This window comes from Podarcis muralis, chromosome 7 (assembly GCF_964188315.1).
Source record: "Podarcis muralis chromosome 7, rPodMur119.hap1.1, whole genome shotgun sequence".
Taxonomy (NCBI): Eukaryota; Metazoa; Chordata; class Lepidosauria; order Squamata; family Lacertidae; genus Podarcis; species Podarcis muralis.
In genome coordinates, this window is record NC_135661.1 from 57,795,632 (window position 1) to 57,815,628 (window position 19,997).

General features: G+C 45.9%; 1 protein-coding gene across 3 annotated transcripts in view; it reads left to right on the forward strand.

Annotated features, from left to right (window-relative positions):
- Nucleotides 1-19,997, forward strand: part of GRIK3 (glutamate ionotropic receptor kainate type subunit 3) — a 189,277-nt gene that overhangs the window by 99,987 nt on the left and 69,293 nt on the right. For all 3 annotated transcript variants that reach the window (XM_077931845.1, XM_028739214.2, XM_077931844.1), the window contains exon 2: nucleotides 15,931-16,107. In XM_077931845.1, the coding sequence (XP_077787971.1) occupies nucleotides 15,931-16,107 (177 nt within the window). The remainder of the gene's footprint in view (nucleotides 1-15,930; nucleotides 16,108-19,997) is intronic.

A 19,997-nucleotide genomic window follows, 5' to 3' on the forward strand; every position in this document is an offset into this window, starting at 1 on the left:
TGGTGTTGTCAAAAGGGACTGTTTGCCAAAGTGAAACAACTTGGTGATTTATATTGGAAGGAAGTAGGTGCTGCAGTTAAAAGCTTCTGAATGCCTCCTCTTTAGCAGAAGCTAGTTTGGGTTTGGGTTTGCTAACTTTTTTTTTATTCTAAGCAAGAGCCTCAGAGGATCTTCTTTCTTGCAAATTTGCTGCTGCAAATGCAACAATAATGAGCAATTTGCATAAGTGGCATTTGGGCTGACAATTTGTCTGCGAAACTGGCAAGAAGAGAAGTAGAGGGAGTCAGTGCTGAAAAGGGCTGGGCACTGTTTAGGATCAGGAGAAACTTTCAGACCCAACATGCCTCTCATGCTGCCAGGGTGTCAGGGACTGGCTAGACGAGGAGGAGTGGTGTGGCTGCCAGTTGCCCAGAAAGCACCAGGGAGTAACACTGGGGAGGAGGGAGATTTTGAGCCTGACTCAGACTGGTGGGACAGGGAAGAGCAATCCACAGAGGGAGCCATCGGGGAAGTCATGGAGCCAGAGAGTGGGGGCAAAGGGGAGAGGCACAATGTGGGCCTGATAGGGAGAGAGCAGAGGCTGCATCTTCTGCATTGCAGGACAGTCCTCTTGCCGGCACTTCTACCTCCCCCTTACCTTTCTCAGCGTGAGAAAGGGGAGCTAAAAAATGGAAAGAGCAGATAAGAAAAGTTGAACCATGCTGGAAGAATGTACAGAGAGAAACACTTAAATAAGGGAACCCTGAGAGCGTCGGTGTCAGGTGTCTCTGGTTGTGAAGCAATAAAGTTCTTTGCCTTCCAGTCATGTGCCTGTTGCTGATTTACAGCCCAGTTGGCAAGGCTATTCTGGAAGCCTGACACAGGGACTTGCAAATGTCTGTAGGCATTTGCCACATTTCCAAAGAGAATTGAGTCTTGTTCTAGGGTCTGCCACTGCTCAGTATAGTGCCTTTTCCTGGGAAAACCTCCTTCAGGCAAGGCATGAGGTCCTGGCTGCTTCAGGCTTTGTCTAGCTCCTACACGTTTCACAGCTAACATTGCATGTGATGGTCATTCCCACCAAACTATGCAGCTACACAACAGCAGATATTTACATGCTCTGCCACAACTGACCAGCAAAACTTTTCCTCTGTCTGGAATTGTTTTTTAAAATAATGTTTAGTTTCAGAGATAAAAGGTTTGGCTAGGCCAGGAGTGTATGGAAGCTTTGGCCTTCCAGATGTTGTTGAACTACAACTCCCATCAGTTCCCACAAGCATGATCAATGGCCAGGGGTGATGGGAGTTAACATTTACCAACATCTGGAGGGTCAAAGGTTCCCCACACCTGGACTAGGCTGAAGCTCTTCTCCTTGACATACTACGTTTCTGGGCACAGGGAATGGTGGCAGAAATGGTGGCAAAAATGGTGGCAGAAAATTCAAATATTCCACCTTGGCATCCCTTGCCACAGAGGTCTGTACCACATGCTTTTATCTTACATCTCTTCACTATGTCATCTGGCTCTGGAATATAGCTTCCCCTGCTTACAGAATTGCATCTCTGTGACCTCCAGGGTGTTTTGCCACAACCTACACCAGCCTTCCCCAACTTGGTTGCTGGCTTGGGTTGATGAGAGTTGGAGTCTGAAACATCAAGAGGGTACTAGGATGAGGAAGGGTCTCTCCGCTGCTTGGACATCTGCATTATCCCAACTAAACTTTAGGATGTGCAGTTATACGTATGTGTGCTAGCTAGCTACTGTTTGCCATAAATCCTCATCCACTGGCCTGCAGGCCTCATTCAGGCCAAGAATGGCTAAATTCGGTGGTGGTGGTGGTTTTGTGATCTTGATGGAACTCCCCATCCATGGTTTGTCTCCCCCCCCCCAAAGTGGGTGAGTTTGGGTTGTAGTGAAATATGTCTTGGGACATTTAAGTATGTAACACAGATCAGTGTCAAATCCAAGCCTGATCTGCTCACTGTGAGATAGCAGGTGTGGATCCCACTTCCAACACCACACGGACACACTTTCAGGTCCTGTTTATGGCTAAGGTTATTGATAGCAAGTGAATGTTTGTAAATGTGGAGCCAGAAGATTCATTCAGGTTAATTAATGCAGAGCAGTTATCTCGTGTTTGTGTGTTGGGGAGGATAATTATGATCCCTTCCTAACACTGGGAATCAGCTTGAGATGTGAAGCTATAGATAGGGGTGGAGCAATGGGTGTAGGGACCATCTACCCACAACCCCTCCCCCCATACAACCTTCCGAAGTGCTTGCCACAGTTTTGGGGGTCAATCCCTTCCAGAGGGGAGCTGGTTCTAATCAGTGCCTTCTCTCATTTGCTGATTGAGGCACTCCAGGGAGCAATTAGCCCGCTTTTGAAATCCAACAGAGGATGTGAATAAGTGCTTAACCTGCCTGCCAATTGATATTTAAAATACAAGGAGGCAGGCATAATAAAATGGAGCGTACAGTTAATATTTGATGAGTGGGCTCCTCTACTCCGCCCCTCCATAGCGCTTTACATATTTTGACAAATAACCAGTCTCTTTCATGATATGACAATTCCTTGGAGGAGGAAGACAAAAGATTGGGGAGGATTCAACCCTCTGGCTGGGATGGAGAGGTAGAGCTGCTCTTGACTTAATTATTCATCAAATAAGCTTATTAATTTTATGTTTGCTAATGAGCAGGCATTCTGTCCCGGGTTTTCCCACCCTAGATAACAGCCTTGTGACTTACCCTCTGGGTGCCTCGCCAGGAGGTACATCGTGTGAATTTGTCAAACTCCCCACCCCCACCCCTCATGGTGCCTCTCACTAAAATGAACTTACTTGGTGAGGAAATAAATGCTCCCTGGACCTTGTTCAGCGCAGCAGCAAATGCAGATTCCCTGGAATCTCTCCAGGGCCATGCCTGCCTCTCACCACTTGACGTCTTCATTGAGGATGGTATTTGATCTGCTGGCTACTTGCTCTTCCAGCTGCCTCTGATTCAGCTGCGATTATGGGTCCTGCTTTGGAGGCTGTAAATTGACTTCTTCCCTCTCTCCTGTCTGGTGGAAAGTAGACTGTCACACCAGTGGGCATATTATGATGCCACGTGCATTTAGAAAGCAGAAGGCAAAAGTCAGCCCCTCATGGTGGTAGGACCCCCCCCCCGACAGTCTGAGAGCATTTATTGGTTACCAATCTCAGGGTCACTTGACCCAGAAAATGACCTGAGATTATACTGATGATCATAGAATTGTAGAGTTGGAAGGGACTGCAAGGCTCATCTAGTCCACCCCGTGTAAATGACCCTTGACAGATGGCCATCCATCCATGATGCTAAATGGTTATGGTCCTGGAAGCTGAGAACTGGGTCAACATAAACTTCTCCAAGCTCTTTGGAGGAAGAACAGGTTGGACATGTCACAAAGCAAAACAAAGATCAACAACATCACTGTTCTAAATGATCAGTTTACTTGATTATATATTAATATTCAGTATCCCAGCCATTTGTTAGGATCTACACAACATTCTCCAGTGAACGTTTTGGACATAGATTGTGCTCATTCATCCAGCTCAGAAGCCTCCTTGTTTTCTTTAGTCTTCGCCTCATTAACTTGACTTATTTCTCCTTTCCATCTCCAGCCAGATGTGTTATATCCCTGCTGCCTCCTGTGCCTTTTTTGACAAAGATGAAAGCTGTAGCCTTCAGAACCTCAGGCCACAATAAATCAAGCGATTGGCCCTTCCCCAAGTCAGTTATGATGTTTGCATTGCAGCACTGATTATTCTGTTTAAGAGCAGGGCAACCTCGTCTTTGTGGTCTTTCTCCTAGGTCTATTCATGTGGCCCTGAGCAAGGCCTTGTTGATCTTCCTTGCCATTCCACATCTGCAAAATGGGAGCAATGGAAATAAACTAAAGTCATAAAGCATTTTCCAACTGAATAGTAATACCTGGTTTTCTTAGAGCAGCCTTGTGAGGTAGGACACACATTGCAGAAGAAGGGATGATACAGGTGGGGTGGGGGAGAAGAATGGCAGGTGTGAGGGCCACATTGAGATTCCATAGCAGAGGTGGGGATTTGAATTCTGGTTCCTGCTCAGCCATTAATGCCATGCCAGCTCTGTGCCAAGTAACCAATGAACAGCAGGAAGAGCTGGTTCCCATTCATCTGATCCTGTGCAGGGTGACTCATGCCTGGGACAGCTGAGTTTTGCGAAAACCAGTTTCTTCTCTGCTTTTGGCATCTGCTGAGCCAAGGTTTGTATGAAAGGAGCTGGCCAGGGTAGCATTTCTGCTGTTGAGCTGCTTTTTGTAGCTTGGTCTTTGGCAGAGTGTGCTAAATTTAGCCTCCTTGTTTACAATCAATCTGTACAAGGGGCGATTTTCAAAAGAAATGTTTCTTCCATACAGCCAGTTGATGGTGTGTTCGTATGTGATTATATTGCTATACTTGGGCAGTGTTGCCATGAGTTTTCATCCAGTGGCCAGAAAGAAGATCATCATCAACAACAACAACAACCACAATATTAAATGCTCTGAGAAACAGAGATGCCAGGGGTTTAATGCAATCTTCAGGACAGAAATGAAAGGGCTGATTGCTATGTTTGATCCTTCTTTTGATGTCTTCTGCATAATCACAGCTGAGAAAGCTTAATTTGGGAATTGTGTATGTTGAGGGCAGAATTTGGATCAACTCCCCATTTTACAAGTTTTTCTCGTTTTGGAGCATGCCAACAGGATCATGTCCCATGAGTAGGCAATGTGGACTTTAACCTAGGAAATGCTGCCTTTTGAAAAGAATGTCCGGGATCTAAGGACCTTGTGACTGGACATTTCCAGGAGTACATTTTGCTGTGTGGCAAATGTGCTCTATTGTTGTGAAGTCATAGTTTTAAACCCTCATACCTTCAGGGAACTTCCCCACATTGACCTATCTTGGAGGGCCAAGACTCTACCACCTACTTCTCTCCTTGGTCTTTCTTCCTGGCTGTTGAAATCTGCCAGAGCGGGGTTGGCTGTGTTGCACATTAGAAGTGTTTAATGCTTCTTTGAAAAGTAGTTCCTACTGTCCTAAATAGTCAGTTATCAGTCTCGTGTTAAAAATCCAAATTTAGATCCTCTGGTGTGAGAAAACTGCCCATTCTCCAATACTCAATTTTGGGACAATGTGTTAGAGCAAGTGATGACCAGAAGATCTCCATGCAGTACTGGATAATACATGATTAGGATCTGTTCCAGCCTGGTATCAAGCCCAAATTATACCCTGGAGGATCAGTTGCACCAGGGAATGGGTGTGAGGAGGAGAGTGCAACCATTTAGTTTCCTTGGACCCCTCAGGGACTTTTGATGCCATTGACCATGACAGTGTGATGGCCTGGGAATCTGATTCAGAGGCTGAATTGGAGGAACCCCAGCCTGCACAGGAGTCTCCGCCTCCAGGGCCGGCTGAGCTGGGGCAGGGCCTTGGATCTGAAGCGCCTGCACCTGTGCCGGATCCTCAGGAGCAGGCACCAGGTGATTCCACTCTGGCTCCGGAGGTGATTGAGGACACAGTGCCTACAGGTGCGCCTCTCACAGCCCTGTTAGGGGAAGGTGAGTCTCCCCCTGGGTCCAGTAACCCTCCAGCCTCTCCTGAGCTGCAGAGGCTCAGGGCAGAGAGGCGGAGGGAACTGGTTTCTCCCAGGAGGAGTGCTCGCCTTAAGGCCAGGAGAGGCGGGTCTCCTGGGGGCTGGGACCGCCCCTGGCCTCAGAGAAGATAAAGGCCAGTCAGCCCGGTCCCAGGTTGCGGGAGCAACGTCGTTGATTACCTGCTTCTGCCCGGACCCAGACCTGTCCTTCCAGAGTTCCCGTCCCCGCCCGGCTTCCTGCTTCAGACCCCGCCTCGCTCTTTGTGAACTGTTTTCAGACTCATGACCCAGGACCGGACTTTGACCACGCCAACAGTAACCTTCCCCCCGGGACCAGCACAGACATCCTTCTGGACCAGATATCCTGGCTGAGCTTAGTAGGCATGGTGTTACAGTGGCTTTGGTTCTTACTGGGTGATTGGTCACAGAGGGACCACTCATTGACTGTTTAACATCTATGAAATTGCTTGGAGAAGTCTCATGGGAATTCAGGCTGAAGTGTCATCAATGTGTGGAAGATAGAAATATAGTGTCTAGATCAAAGGAAGTAATAGTACTGCTCCAACCTGCATTGGTCAGACCCCACCTGGAGTCCTGTGTCCAGCTCTGGGGACTACAGTTTCAGAAGGATACAGGCACACTTGAACATGTGCAGAGGAGAGGGACCAAGATGACCAAGGGCCTGGAAACCAAGCCTTATGAGGAACAGTTGAGGGAGTTGGGTATGTTTAGCCTGGAGAAGAGAAGACTGGATGGTGATATGATAGTCAACTTCAAATATCTGAAGGGCTGTCACATGGAAGATGGAGCAAGCTTGCTTGTTTTCTGCTGCTCCAGAGGGGATGACCTGAACCAATGGATTCAAATTCCAAGAAGGGAAATTCTGACAAAATATTAGGAAGAACTTGCTGGGGGTGAGAGCTGTTCGACAATGGAATAGGCACCCTCAGAAGGTGGTGGACTCTCCTTCAATGGAGGTTTTAAAGCAGAGATTGGATGGCAATTTTTCATATATTCTTTAATTGTGATTCCTGTATTGCAGGGGTTTGGACTAGATGACCCTTGGGATTCTTTCCATCTCAACAATTCTATGTTTCCATGATACCCTCCTCTCCTTCACTTCCCTGTCTATTCACTCAAGTCCCGTTGCTGAACTCATGAATTGGTGCCTTGAGGCAATACTAGGACCCATTGGGTCCTTCCCACACCCAGTGGTTTTTAATGTGTCTCTACTGTGGATCTGGTCCTGTCACCTTAACCCGGCTCTTCTTACCTTGGGGCACTGCCACATATTCCCTCACAGAAACATGGGGCAATATGACCCACAATGAAAACCCTGAGGCAAAAGTGCCTGCAGAGGGAAGGAAGAGCTCAGTATCGGCTGTCTTTTCTGCTCTGCTCTGCTCTGACCGCTGATTCTGAGTCAGGGAAGCTGTAAGGCAGGAATGACAGCTTTTGTTGGGGCTCTGGCTTAGGTCAGTTTGACCCACACTGCCACTGAGAGGGACAAAAGTGCCCTTTGGAGGGACATCCAGTATGAATGTTCCAGTTGATGAAGGCCATTGTGTTTCCTCTGTGGGGATGCTGAAAGAGACGGCAGATCTGCTCGGTCATATTAGATTTCTCTTTCAAAGCAACTTCCCCCATTGTTTCCATGGCCAATTTGTCACTGAAGCTTTGAAGGATGTGCATGGTTCACATGGCGTGCAAACGCCCAGCCTCTGTTTGTTGTGTGGGGCAGCTCTGTAGGAAGGTTGGTGTGACTGAACACTTGGTGAATGAAGCTGGGGAAGAGGGAGGGAGAGAGATAGCAGCGAGGGGGTTAGAAGATGGCAGTGCAGGCGTTCCCTGTGGCTCTGCATGACACTCAAAGCATCTTCCCAGCAATATTTCTCCCTTTTATATATATAAAAAATTAAGGGCACTTTGGTGGCCTTTAGCAGTAAATCAAGGTGAATGCTGTGATGTTTGCCTTTGCTGTGAACTTGCAAGAACAGAGTTCCTTCCGATGCCTCCTCCCTCTCTCTCTCCCTCCCTCTCCTTGTATGTGTGAAGAATCTTTTCACACAACATGAACCAAAGGGAATCTTGACTTTAAAATATTAACACAATGCACTTTGGGTTGTCTGCCAGCTTTCGCTACTTTGCAAGCTGCTGCTGCTGCTGATCGTAATGTGGTTGTTACTGTCAGGAATGTAGTTTGTTCTTGGGACCTTTCCCAACATCTGTTTTGTTTTTTACGGCTTTTGTGGGTGGGGAGGTTTTGACAGCAGCAAGAGGAGGAGCCTCCACTCCTTTTGTAGACCCCCACAGTTTATCTGGGCAGATGCCATCACCCATAGAGCTAACTCTCTCCAATTTTCCAGGAGCTCCTTGGTGAAGTTTTTGGGTCTTTTCAACAGGGAGCTAGCTACTCAGAGCCTTATTCTGGCAGATCTTGGCTGTTCTGGAACATTCACTTTTCCAAGATGAGGCATGTGGAAAGCCTTCAGGGACCTCTGTTTCCAGGTACTCTGATGGAGTCACCTTCCTCACTGGGAGGAAACTCTTAGCAGCTCCCTGGCTGGAAAAATTCAGCAGGGAGCTCAGAAGACTAAGCAGCAAAAAGAACATAGGCCTGAGGGAGCCACTCTCCTTCAGTTTGTCACCTTTCCAGTCCCAGTGGCAAGGCCCTTGGCTGAGGCACTGATGGGCCAGAAGGGGGTTATACACTGGAATGGGACCAGGACCAGTGGCTCACCACCCCTGCAGTAGGACATAGATGTGGCCTTTGTCAAGCAAGTCTTCCTGTAACAAAGGAAGACTGGGTTCCTCTGATCTCTGGTTGCCTTCAAAGAACATTGGGAAACTTTAGTTGTTCAACATGGAGCTGTCAGACATATATCTAGAGCTGAGGGTGGTGACACTGGAGTGTATTACTTCTCTTCTATTTCAGTCTGCTTCCAAGTGCAGTTCAAAGTGCTGGCCATTGTAGCAATGGATGTGGAACTAAGTAGGAAGGTTAGAACAGCAGTAAGGAGAGAAAATCTTAGTGACACAGAAAGAAGGCACATGTTAAGAGGAAAGCTACCAGGAAGGGATTCAGCACACAAAGTAGAGAGAGCGAGAGCAGGAGGGTCAGAGAGAGTGAGGAGTTAAAGGAAGCTTGTTTAAAGAAAGTTCTTTGTTTTATAATACTCTGCCCTGATCCTTATTGATAATTAACACCACATTTGAAACAGTCATCACATTTTACATACCTGCCAACATTTCAGGAGGGCAAAGTGGGACACCCCTCCTACCATCCCACCTGCCCAATCTCTGTTGGTGTACAGCAATAAATACATAAAACCATACAGTAAAACAATACAAAAAAGTTAAAAACTGACATCACTTGACCACTGTGGAAAGATGTATCCTTAATGCCTGCACCCTTAAATGCCTGCATAGGCCTGGCTGAATTGAAAAGCTTTCAGCAGGCATTTAAAAGTTGGTACAGAAGGCACCCACTGAATCCATTGGCAGAGAGTTCCACAGGATTGGGCAATGACACTAAAGGCTCAGTTTCTTGTTACTGTCAAATGAGCCTTGCCAGCTCATGGAATGACCAACAATGTTCCTACATATGATCTCAGGGATGTGTTACCCACGGAACACAACCCTAAAAAATAAAACCTGATTGGAATGGATGGGAATTGCAGAACAGCACTATGTGGTATATGCCACAGAGGTCAGGCCTGTAGTCTCTCACTTTCTGGCCCATCGTGATGTCAGCTCCAGAAACTGCAAATGGCCACACAAATGTGTGTGTGTGTGATATCAAGGGCTTGTCTCCTGCTCCTGCTAAGTTTCTTAGGTGCTGGTGCTCTTTTGAAAATGTGCCTTCCTTAGAAACAACAAGAATCTGGAAGGAGATTTCCCAAAACCTTGGAGTGGCTACATCCCTTGTTTAATTTATAACTCAGGCGAAGTTCTTCCATTTTATTAAAACAGAGAAGCTGCGACAATTATTTTCATAATTAACTGACTCTCCAAATTAACGCCAATTACACTGTGTAATCATGATTAAGATTATGCATTAATCAACTGCTCCAAGTTAGTGATTAGGCTCTTTAATGACTGCAAAGAACTTGCATGGAGGTGTGGGTGGGTGTGCGCAGCTGTCACCCAGAAGGAGTCGGGAGCTGCAGTGGCAGCAACCCTGGAATTTGCACGCAGGTGCCACTGAGTTGCTCCATCCTGTGAGCAGAGGATGAGCACATGGACCACGGCAGGCAATGCGCATCTGGATTCCAGCACAAAGGAACTGTAGCAACAGAGCTGAACGAAATGGGACATGAAAGGTCTCCTAATATAGCATAGAGGCAAGGATGGGTTTTTCAATTCATCATTCTAGAGTTCTTGCAGTCTGCCCTTCTATAGCATGCCGTACAGAACCGTAGCTGACCCATGCCAAGTCATGGAACAGAGGTGACTCCCTTATTGATAAATTTCACGAGTAGATCAGGCATTCAGATTGTCTGCTGAGCTATGGCGAGTCTTATACCGAGTCAGACCATTGGCCCACCTCGCTCAATATTGCGTATAATGACTGGTGGCAGGTCTCCAGGATTTCAGAAAGGAGTCTCTTTCAGACCCTCTAAGGGTCCCTATCTTCCAGGGACAGTCCTGGATTTACAGAAGCTATCCCAGTTTCTGATTTGATCCTGGAATGTTCCACTTTTCCTTCGGATGTCCCTATTTTCTTCAAGGCGATGTTGGAAGGTTTGGTAGGACGTTCCTACTTTCATTGGAGAAATGTTGGAGGGTATGGAGTTATCTGACCCCTGAGCCATCTGAAGGCATCCCTGTATAGGGAAGTGTTTTGGTGTTTAATGTTTTATTATGTTTTTATATGTGTTGGAAGCTGCCCAGAGTGGCTGGGGCAACCTGGTCTGATGGGCAGGGTATACATAGCAATCATCATCTTCATCATCATTGAATAGGATGTCCCTATTTCCATCAGAGAAATATTGGAGGGTATACTCTCCCAAGCCTACTTGGAGCTGCTGCAGATGGAATCTGGGACTTGCAAGGCAGAACCTCTGCCACTGAGCTCAGGAGATGCTCAGAGTTGAGAAAAGCCCTGCTGGATCAGATCAGAGGCCCATCTAGGCCAGCATCCTGTTCTCACAGTGGCCAACCAGATGGGAGGCCTGCAAGCAGGACATGAGCGCAAGAGCACTCTTCCCATTTATGGCTTACACCAGCTGGTATTCAGAAGGGCCCACTGCCTCTGACAGTGGAGGCAGCACATAGCCATCATGGCGAGTAGCCAGTGACTAGCCCTCTCTATGGATTTGTCTAAATCCCTTTCCAAGCCACCCTCAGAATGGGCTGCTTGAATGCAATGGTCTCGCTTTCCAGGTTTTCTGCAGCCCCCCTGGATGCAGCAGTGGAGATTTGCTTTGTCGCCTTGTGTTTGCAGCAAAGCCCTTTCTGCCTAATCTGGGGCTCCCAGCTGCTGTCTTGTCCAGCCCCCCAATCCCAGTTGTATTGCCTTCCTTGGAAGAAAAGCTTATTATGTCCAAATGGATGCCTGGAGTGCTAATTTATTTCGGATCAAGTGCAAATGTAATCCCAATCCCAAAGCTGCTGTATTGTATCGTATAAGAAGGCAGGGCAGGAAACAGAAAATCTTCTCTTGAAAGGGAGCAGCCTGAGAGGGACACAATATCCTCCGTTTATTAACCAAAGCGACATAAAGCCGGCTGTCACTTCAACGTGATACGAAAGGCAGAGCAAATCTCTGCGTGGCATTTGGTGGGGAAAGGGTGGCGTTTATAGCTAGGCTGCTTCAGCTGGTCCCAGGTGCTCCATGAAGGATGGCGAGGGAGTGGGGCAGCCCAGATATCCGCCCCACAACCCCATTTAACTGCGGGGGAGCAGGTTCCTGCTCTGTCTGCCAGTTGGAGCTGCCACCTTCCCCGTCTCAGCTCATGCTGGGCAGAAGGAGCAGATGCTCCCCTGTCTCTCCACATTAAGTGTTTCCGTTGCTGGAGGATGCTTGGCAAGGGCTCGGGACTCTTCCTAATGTAGCGCTCAAACGAGAAGGTCCTCTTTGACTGTATTATTTTGAATAATTGATCCCTTCAAGTTGGAGTCAGAGTGCTGCTGTGATGGAAAAGGGTTGTCATCTCATAAATACTTCATGGGGAAGATGATGGGAGTCATCTCGGATGGTACTGGGGGTGGGGAAAAGCTAGCAGAGCTCATTGCTAGCAGAGCTGAGTGCCACCTTAGATTGGCCCCAGAAGGATCCTCCCCTCAGATGTGGGATTCAGAGCATTGCAGTATCTATTTATTTGTTTTAAATCTATGCCACCATTCTTGCCCAAGGACAACCAACAGCAGCTGGCAGCCATCCACATATTAAAAGAATATAACAAACTATCTCAGAGTTGCAGCAAAACATGCAAGCAAGAACTCCTAAGGAACTTGAGGGCTTTCTGGATGTTGAGGGACACCGGAGCCACTTCCCTCCTTGTTTGAAAACAAATGGGCCAGTGTGATGCAGTAGTTAGAGTGCTGGACCATAAAGCAAGCTGAGTGAACTTAGGCAACTGCAACTCTCAGCTATCTCACAGGGTTGTAGTACTCTTTTATCCTCCGTTCTTGAGAACATCAAGAACGACTGAGCTGGTAGAGGCTATTGACATCATCCTGTGCCATTTTGCTTGATCTGCTCTCATTGAAGTGCAATTAATTGAGGAGGAGGAGGAGAATGCTCCCTTTGAGTGTTCTAGCTGGTAAGAGTGTTTTTATCAGACTCTTTGCAGTTTGTTTGACTGTTTCACGACAGGCTCGAGTGATGGGAGCTGGCGATGGGGAGTGGTCAGGGTATGGGCAAGACTTCCCCTTTGGCTGATAAGAGCCAGCCAGTCACATGTTTGAAGCAGGTTGACATGGGACTCACAGGGTGGGGGCAGGGCGCCTCTGCTGACACTTAGAATTGCTGGTCAGGTTCTGGCAGGCCCCTCCCTTGAAATATTGCTTTGGGGAGGGGTTAGTTTAGAGAAAGAGCGAGTAAGAGGCAACATAATAGACGTTTATAAAATTATGCATCACATGGAGAGAGTGGGTGGATAAAAGTTTTTCTCTGGCTCTCAAAATGCTAGAACTTGCAGACATCCAATGAAGCTGAATGTTGGAAGATCCAGGATGGATAAAAGAATGTCCTTTCCTAATGCAGAGTTGAACTATGGCACTTGCTTCCACAGGAGGTAGTGATGGCCCTCAAGCTAGATGGCTCTAAAAGAGGATCAGACAGATTCATGGAGGAGAAGGCTTTGGTGGCCACTGGCTATGGTGGAGGCTATGCTCTGCTTCCATGTTTGGAGGCAGCAATGTCTCTCAATTCCACTTGCTGGAAATTGTAAAAGGAGAGGAAAGGGCTCTTGTGCTCGCATCCTTTTTGCTGGCTTCCCTTTGGGGCATCTGGGTGGCCACTGTGAGAATGGGATGCTTGACTTGATGGGCCATTGGCCAGATCCAGCAGGCTGTTCTTAGGTTCTCATGGGACAACTGCTGAAAACCTATTTATTTTAGCACTCCTACCCAAAGATATAGTTTAGTTACCTATATTTGTCTTAAAGGTTTTTCTGATTTTACCTGTGCTTTTATTGATAGTTTTATTATGGACACATCTTTGTGAGTCTTCTGATTGACTGTTCTCTGACTTTTTAAAGTACAGGACTGAGATAAATAAACAAATCCTCTGCCTGCATTCTTAAAAGTACATTTCCCAGCTTTTATAGCTGCAGCGATCAGCTTGAAAAATGCATAACTAGCACCAGGTGACATTTGGGAAGCTCTTGGGGGTGGGGGTGGGGGGACCTTCAATTATGATAAATGCATAATGGTGCTTCGGTATTCCCTGTGGATTTTCTTGTGTGTGTCCCTCCCACCTGGCCGTAGGCAAAAGCAAAATAAACAGATACAAAATTGCTCTGAAATTGCAGATTTCAGAGACTCTCCTTAGTGTAGAATTCGGGCACCTTGATGGCAAGAATTGAGATTCAATTGCTGGGTGCAACTTCCTTTGGACTCCCACTGGGAGGACTCTCATCCCAATCCCCACTCAGCCATCAAGTACCCAGGATGAACTTGGGCCAGCCCTGCTTCCTCACCCTCCTTTTCCTCGCAGGGCTGTTGTGAAGATAAAAAAGGAGATAACGCTCCCGTGGATTATCTTGGCAGAAGGCAGGCTAGCATTCAAATCAATAAAATATAATTAAGTGCCTGGAGAACTGCAAAGGATCCAGCCGTGTTAAGAAACAGCAACAGACAAGCTCTCCTGACACTGGAAAGGGAAGCTGGCTTTCCGCTAATGAATCGGGAGATCCATCTGTTACTGGCTGCATCTGCGTATTTCATTCATCCATTAATTATTTTGAGTTGCTTGTTAATCAGAGAGTGCCTGGTTGAGGTCCCTCAACACTGTTTCACAGGAGAGCAAGGAGGGGGAAAGGAGGAAAGGAAGGAAGGCATGAGATTCCCCCTCTCCACGTCTCTGAAACAAGGAGATACAATTACATGATTTCCGCCTGGGTTCTGGTGCTTCAGTTGGAGAGGTTGTCAGTGGGGAATAGAGGACAAGCCTTGAAAATGCAGAGCCAAGAAAGAAAGAAAAAGCTTTGCAATGCTGTGACATGAACTGCTCTGCCTTTGGGGAGAGATAATGGCATTAACAACTTCTGAACAGCAAAAAGCAGGCCTTCTATGGTGTGTGCATTGCAGCAACCCAGACTGTTCCTCTAAGTTGGCTCAGAATGAAGTTTCTGCCTGTCTGAACTCAGAGGCAAATCTGAGGAGAGCAGGCAGAAAAGAGGGGGGCAAAGAGAACCTGATGTCTAAAACTAGGGAAGAACTTGAGGACTCTGGGAGGAAAGAAAAATTGATTTATATTGGCTAACTTACTCATCAACAGCCCAAGCCATTTGCTGAACTCTTGGGTGCTACAGAATCTTCATGAACATTCTATTTCAGAAGAAATATGTGTGTGTTTTTTTTAAAGTTGGATAGTTGTAAAATCTTAAATTTCTAGATGGAGCAGTTGTGCATGGAACTGAGTAGAAGGGGCACTAACCTAAAGTTAACCCTGAGTGATGTCCACAATCTGCTGCAAGGTATTAGTGCAGTCAGGAACAATGGATACAGATTACTTAATTTGAAAACACTGCAGCTATTGTCCCAGTTGGACTAGTATCTTGCAGCTGGTTGTGGACACCACTCAGGATAAAGTCCAAAATTCCCATCCCTTCTAGTCATTTCCATGAGCAGCCTTTTGTCTGATCCAGTGGAACTGGGAACTTGTACTCTGATCTTATACTCTTAAACTGGTGTGAGAGATGAGGAACGTTGGTGTTTAAACCTTATGATGAACCAAACACATAAGGGATTTGTATGCTAAACGGGGAGAGTAGAGACTTGCCTTTAATGTGTGGAGGGGGAGGAGTGCTAATGAAGTAGAATCCTACATAGATGATGCTGCACACTTCAAACATCCCATTCTAACTTTGGCACAACTTGGTTTACTAAATCTATGGAACAATCAATTGAAAAGTTTCATCTCAGGAATTCTTGACATGGATGCTGGCCAGAACCTCAGTTGCCCCCAAATAGAAAACCTTGCAGGACTTGGTGGGAGGGATGCAAAACTGAATTTCACACAATTAAAATAGCCAACCAATTATCCCATACTTCGCTGTTGGCAGCCTATATGCAGCTTAAATGCCACATCAAATAGTGCCTTGTTTTCATCCAGTCAATGCCCAAAGAGAGCTATATTTTAGGGTGAGCCTTGGCTTGATTGACCAATCAGAATTCCCAATCTGTACCCAGTCATGTGTCTCACCTATCTCCCTTCCACCCGACACTGACACCCACAATTCACAAACATTTACTACATTCAGATTGAGGGAAGAAGCTACTATGCTCTTGCAAAGATGTGCCATCTGACTCTAGGAAGGCAAGGCAAGACAGAAAGTTGTACCTTCACAGAGTCATTTCACACTCCCTGTGACAATATGGCTACACTGAAGGCACATTGATGTTTTCCATGGTCAACATGGAACAAGCAAAGCAAAGATGCACAACGCCAGATATGTAATAGGCATTTATCTGGGGCAGATACTGCACATGGCTGGTTGTGCCTCCCTGGCACACAGGTGTGTTTAATGCCTCAAACCCTAGTGTGCCTCTGGGGACCCCAAACAGGTGAAGCAGTGCTGAGAGGTGCAAATGGAGTCTTGATATTGAGCAGCCTTGACCTGGACAGTGATGACATTCTCTTCTTTCCTTGCAGGAGGAATCTTTGAATATACAGACGGCCCAAATGCCCAGATAATGAATGCGGAGGAGCAAGCCTTCCGATTCTCAGCAAACATTATCAATAGGAATAGAACACTGCTACCCAACACAACCTTAACCTATGATATCCAGAGGATAAGCTTCCATGATAGCTTTGAAGCCACGAAGAAAGGTGAGTATGGAACAAGTCCCTCTTCCTCCATAGTTTTTGGGTCCTGTCCAGTGAAGGACTTCACGGACAAGAACTTTACAGGTTAATGTGCTTGGTTGTTGTGGCTGAACTTGGGAGTTATTGGGCTCATGATCTAACCCCATTTCTGCTGCCCTTCCTCAGTGGGCCTGGTGTGTTATGAAACCCATGAAGAACATACAGGGTTTAGCTTTCTGTGGGAGATACATGGATGCCACCCTTGGGGCAATCATTTCTTGAAGTCATCTTAGCAGAGAGTGAGGTCGGCAGTGACTGGCTCAATATCACACCCAGTGATCTTCATGGGTCGAGTGGGGATTTGAACCCTGTTCTCCCATGTCCTAGTCTAACACTCTAACAACTACACCACAGGCAGAAGAATAGATGATGAGAACATGGTGTTGAAGAATGGAGAAAACCAAAGAGGAAGTTGAATGCAGGTCTAAAGATGGGAGGCGGGATTGACTAGATGTCCCTTCTAACTGTACAACTCTATGATTTGGCCTGTTGACAGGAGGGAAGTGGGCAGGCCAGAGAAAACTAGAAAACTGAGCCTTTTGTGGGTAGAGGGGCTGGGCTCTGCCTTTGTAAGAGCGCCAGGCACCGTTGAAGGGTTGTACAGAAAGAGAGAAACTCTGCCAATGATCGCTGCCATCATCAATTTCCAGCAAAAGTGGTCACCAAAGTGTCACACTTCTTTGCATTAGTTCTGCATTATTGCTGAATCAGATCTCCACAGGAATTGAGCCTGGTGCCAAGAAGTCCTGGTGCCACAGAAAGCCTTGCTTGCTATCCTCTGTCCAGGCGACTAAACATCCAATAACCCAAACCTAATTAAAGCTTTTTAAAAAAATAAAAATAAAATCTTATGTGATTCCATCTAGAGCTGAAGCTAATGGAATGTGACAAGTAAATAAGGATTAGGTTTTTTAAAACAAACAAACAAACAAAAACCATGCACACATAGCTTCGATTGAATATGGCTTCGATTGGTAGAACGGTACTGTTTTTCTTTTTTGGGGCAACATCTTTATTGAAAGTTCAAAAAGTACATAACCATACGTGCACCAAACGTGGTGAGACACAAATGAAAAAAGAGAGAGAGAGAGAGAGAAACAGAACCTGTGCAGAAGAGAAAACAAAGGAGGGGAGAGGAAAACCCCCAAAACTATATATTTTACAAGGTTGTTATTGTACTTCACCAGATCTTAACCCATTACAGTATTTGTAAGAATGGATTCCAAATATAATTGAATTTGCCCATGGCACTGTTACTGCTGCCACATAATACCTGCCCCACATTTGTAAGAACATGAACTTTTAGCATGGCAGCAGCTACACTTCGGAAATCCCTATCTATTGATATCAAGCAGGTGCCTTCACTGTTTGTACTCTTTTTGGCACCTGACAAAAACAGTTTTGTTTCAGCAAACCTACCCAGATGGTTAGAAAGTTGATACATGTTTTAATTTGTTCTAAATCTGCTGTTAACTTTTCAAAAGTCTTAAATTATTGTTAATTTTTTTTGACAATAATTTTATTGCTTGATCTTTTTTTGTAAACCTCTTTGAATAGTTTTTTTAAAAAAAAATAATTGAGCGGTATATAAATATCATGAAATAATAGACAAACAAATGCCTTTCATGGAAAGTAAGAAAAAGAAAGCAATTCTTGAGCCCACGGGTCTGCCTGTATCTCCCACACATTAATTGGCTTATTTGCCAGGCTACATTACTCACATTTCAAATGGGGAAATTTAATTTCCAGCTTAGAAATCCCTGTAACATTTCCATGGTTACACTTTTTTTTTTTTGTTAGCTTGTTCCTAATTCCCCCCCCCCCCCCACAATGTGATGTGGCTAAGAACAAGTGACCTTGAGGAATGATGGGGATTTGTAATCTTGTGTTGACACGTCCATGTTAAAAAAAAGAAAAAAAAGGTTATACTGGAGTTTACTTTAAAGGGTCACCACATTTTCAAATGTGTCTTTCTTGTCAACTTTTTTTCCTGTTTTCCAGGCTTGAGAAACTGAGGCTGGAGAATAGGGGCTTTGCCAAGTCTCTCCAGTTAGACCAGGGCTGAGTCAACATTTCAACCTGGCTTGTTTTCTTCCCCCAGTTACAAACTGGACCTCCCTGAACAAAAGCACTCACCCTAAATTCTCTCATGAGAAAAAGAGCTTCTTCTAGCTGCTCCTTTGTGTTTCAGTGCCTTAAAATTAATTTTGCACATGGCAGCCTGAAAATTTATGGACCTAGCTGAAAATATGTGTTGCTCTTCCAGTAGAGCTCGTTGTAAATACCATAGTTTACTATGCCAGTGAGAACTGTGAATGGAGTGGGGAGACCCTTAGGATGCATCTGCTGTGTTCATACAAGAGCAGAAGTGCATCATTCTGCTCCTCCTTTATTCAGGGGCTCCCAGCTGCATGTCCTAGGAGATCCAGTGGGGCAACTGATTATCTAGTAACAACTGTGGTTTTCTAATGAGGAAGCGGGGATCTGTTGTTGTTGTTGTTGTTGTTACTACTACTACTTTTATTTATTTATTGCCTGCTCTTCACCCTAAGGTCCCAGGGTGGGTCACAACATTAAAACACACTATTAAAAACAAATTGAAACAACTTACAACCATAAAAATAAGGTGGGTCCTACAAGATGTACCTGGTTAAAGCCAGGCTAAAAAGGTGGATTCTCCAAAAGCTGTACAATGAGGGTGGCAGACACCTCTGTGCGGAGGGAGTTCCACAGCTTAGGGGCCACCACAGAGAAGGCCCCCTCCTGGGCCACCCCACCCCGAGCCCCTGAAGGTAGAGAAACTACCCTCTGTTGATCTCAGCACCTGAGAGGATCTGAAGGGAAGGAGGTGGTCTTTCAGATATTTGGGGCCTGAGTTATTTGGGGCAACTTGAATTGGGCCTGGAAACAAACTTGTAACCAATTTTAAAACAGAGGTTATAGGAGATCTAAATGGAACACCAGCCACAAATCTGACTGCTACATTTTTAACCAACTGAAGTTTCTGCATTGTCTTCATGCACAGCCCCATGTAGATCTAGGCTCTGAGGGTGGGATACCAAAGAGAATTTGTGACCCTATGATCATGGCTCTCTGTTTGGATCTCTGCTGAAGGTAATACAAGCCATTCTGGGACAAGAGAACAACATTGCTCAACAAGAGGCAGGTGTCTTCTATACTTTTTGCCACTGAAGTTTCCTTAGACTCTCCCTTCTTCATGTTATCTTGGGACTGACATGTGAGCATCATGTGCAGCTTTTCTGAAGATTCATGCACAGTATGTCAAATCACTGGAAAGATGAGGGGGGATTTGTATGTTCAAGGTTTGAACTGGTGGTCTGTGCATCAGAGAGTCTGTGTGGGGAAGTGGTTAGAGTGTCAGACCAGCCTTCAAACCTTGGCTCAGTCATGAAACTCACTGGGTGTGGCCTTGGGCCAGTCACGCACTCTCAGCTCAGCCTGCCTCACAGGGTTGTGGCGAGGATTAAATGAAGAGGGGGAGAACCATGTGCAGCACTGTGAGCTCCTAGGAGAAAAAAGTAAGATATAAATGCAACAAAGGCAATGCAAATGCAAAATGCATTACCCCAATGGAGAGGTTCAGGTCTTCAGTTCTGCCTTTCTTAATAGCCACTGTCAGGTGTTTGCCTGAAAGTCCAAAGGGGACTTCAAAGCATGCTTGACTGAAAGTGCATAGAAGCCTTCATGCAATCAGTAACTCTCATAAACCTCCCACATACAGGTCATGGGGCTTGCATAAACTCTCCTGCTCCTCTACATGTATTTAACCCTTGTGTTTTCAGGCAAAAACCTGAAACGGCTCATGTAGGATGGAAATCCCACACACTACATGG